The 2,051-nt window shown below is 42.9% G+C and overlaps 1 protein-coding gene across 1 annotated transcript in view; it reads right to left on the reverse strand.

The window, feature by feature from the left end:
* Positions 1–2,051, reverse strand: part of LOC105826783 (WD repeat-containing protein 27-like) — a gene marked incomplete at its 5' end in the record, with an annotated part of 65,520 nt that overhangs the window by 30,168 nt on the left and 33,301 nt on the right. Inside the window, one exon of the mRNA XM_012664815.1 lies at positions 1,475–1,596. Within this exon, the coding sequence (XP_012520269.1) occupies positions 1,475–1,596 (122 nt within the window). The remainder of the gene's footprint in view (positions 1–1,474; positions 1,597–2,051) is intronic.

A 2,051-nucleotide genomic window follows, 5' to 3' on the forward strand; every position in this document is an offset into this window, starting at 1 on the left:
CCTCCATAGATTACCAGCTCTTCCCAGAAGGAATAAAAACCTGGGATGTTATACACAGCGCTGATTCAACTAACACACACTTCATGTTTGAAGTTTGTTATTGTAATAGCCTCATAAAGAAGTTACAGAATTCTTCAAAGAGATTCCTTCATCAGGGGACCTACTGCACAGTGTTTAAAAACATGTTTGTTCCGTTTTTATGATACTAGATTCTGTATAAATAAAAGAAGGTGAAGAAAAATAGTAATCTTCAACAACTCTCTCCAAACTGATATTTTCCACAGTAAAAGCCTCCTCTTATCATTATTTGAAATGTCCTATTAATGAGTGGCCAACAATACAAATTTGAAAAAAGTGTCAAGATAAAATGCATTTACAGGCCTTTCTCCGTGCCCGGGGATGCCGCACAGAGCGAGTGAGGTCGCTTCTCCGCCCCCAGCAGCTCCCAGGCGTCTGCCCGGCCTCCAACCCAAAGCTCCTGCTGCCCCCACTGCCAAGTCCCTGGACCTGCCTCTGCCACCGTCCAGACACCTGCAGGACCGTCTTCCCACACACGGAGCCCCCGAGCAGAGTCCTCCTGTAGCCCCGCAGCTCCCCTTATGCAGCAGAGACACTGGAACAAACCTGCTTCAATGTAATTTAACTCAACAGCCCAGATTTGGTGCTCTCTTTGCCATTTGAACTGATGAAAAACTTCAGATTTTCAGACCATACCTGCCCTATTAAACAGAACTTTAAAGTAAGCCTTGGAAATATGTTAGACTATGGACACAAAGTCTCTTTAGCCAACACAGTAAGACTTTATTACTTAGCAAAATGATAACCCTTGAACCATAAGATGGATGTCAGAAAGCACTCTAAGGTAAATCCTTAACTTGGAAAGCCTTTCCAAACACCAAAAATCAAAATCGTAGTTTTAGTCCTTAAAAAAATCCAGTATTGTTCACGAGCGTTAGATGCTCTTTTGGGCAACAAAGTGTCGTCTGGACTGAGCGGCTCCGAGACAATGAATCCATCAAAACCATTTGCTCCAGTAGTGCCCGCACTAGTAACCCACAGCTGTGGATGTTTGTGAACTCTGTCTGCCGAAACGACTGGCGGCAGCCAACTCCCCGCCTGAGAGAAGCTACCACCCCAGCGAGGCTGCTCCCACCCCGCAGAGTCACGCAGCTGCCATTCGATCCAGTTATTGTGTGAAATGCCCAAACCCTCTGTCAAGCTTTAAGCGAGAATGTATTGCTAGTAAAGTCTTAAAATGGGCCACAAAATTATCAAAGACAAAAGTACACAAATTAACATTCAATATGATATTAAAATATCTTCTAAGGTCAAACATCAAGGCTTAATTTAATGATCGATAAAACTTAACATTGAATTTGGTACCAAACAATTATAAATTGCATCAGACATTTCTATCTGGTAAGCACTTTAAGCACATAATTTTACAAAAGATACATACTGTCCAAAAACTCACTTTATTTTGGCAGATTTGATGGACAGGCCGAGAATGGGCTTCCGCTATCACCGCTGCACTGCAGCCAACGTTGAGGTCGAACACTTCCAAAGTCCTGTTCCGGCCAGCCGTGAGCACAATGTCTGCAGTGGTGCAGTTAGGGAACTCTCTCCGTCACCCCACCCACCGGGACAGACAGGTCTGTCTCTTCTATTAGTAAATTTGGGAACACGAGAAGACTCACAGATCGATGGCTAGTTAGGAGTTTCTGAAGTTCTGCAGGAGCAGCCTGCAAGGTGGTGTAGGGTTAGGGCACTATAATTAATTCCACAAACTTGAAATATGAGGGGCAATTTATAGATGCCGGACTCGTGTGACCACCCAAACTACTCAACCTTCGATATTTAGTCCTGAACACTGTTATAAAAAGTATACATGGGAGGGTGCAAAGAGTGCTAGATTCAGTAGTAAATCCAATGCTAACATCAAGATACGCAGAAACCATAATCTAAGCTGGAATAATCGTAATGACACATTTCTGCCAGGTAGGTTTTTTTTTTTTTTTTAGCAAACAATTCTAGCATAAAAATATTAACAT

Source organism: Propithecus coquereli, unplaced genomic scaffold (genome assembly GCF_000956105.1).
Source record: "Propithecus coquereli isolate 6110/MARCELLA unplaced genomic scaffold, Pcoq_1.0 Scaffold914, whole genome shotgun sequence".
NCBI lineage: Eukaryota > Metazoa > Chordata > Mammalia > Primates > Indriidae > Propithecus > Propithecus coquereli.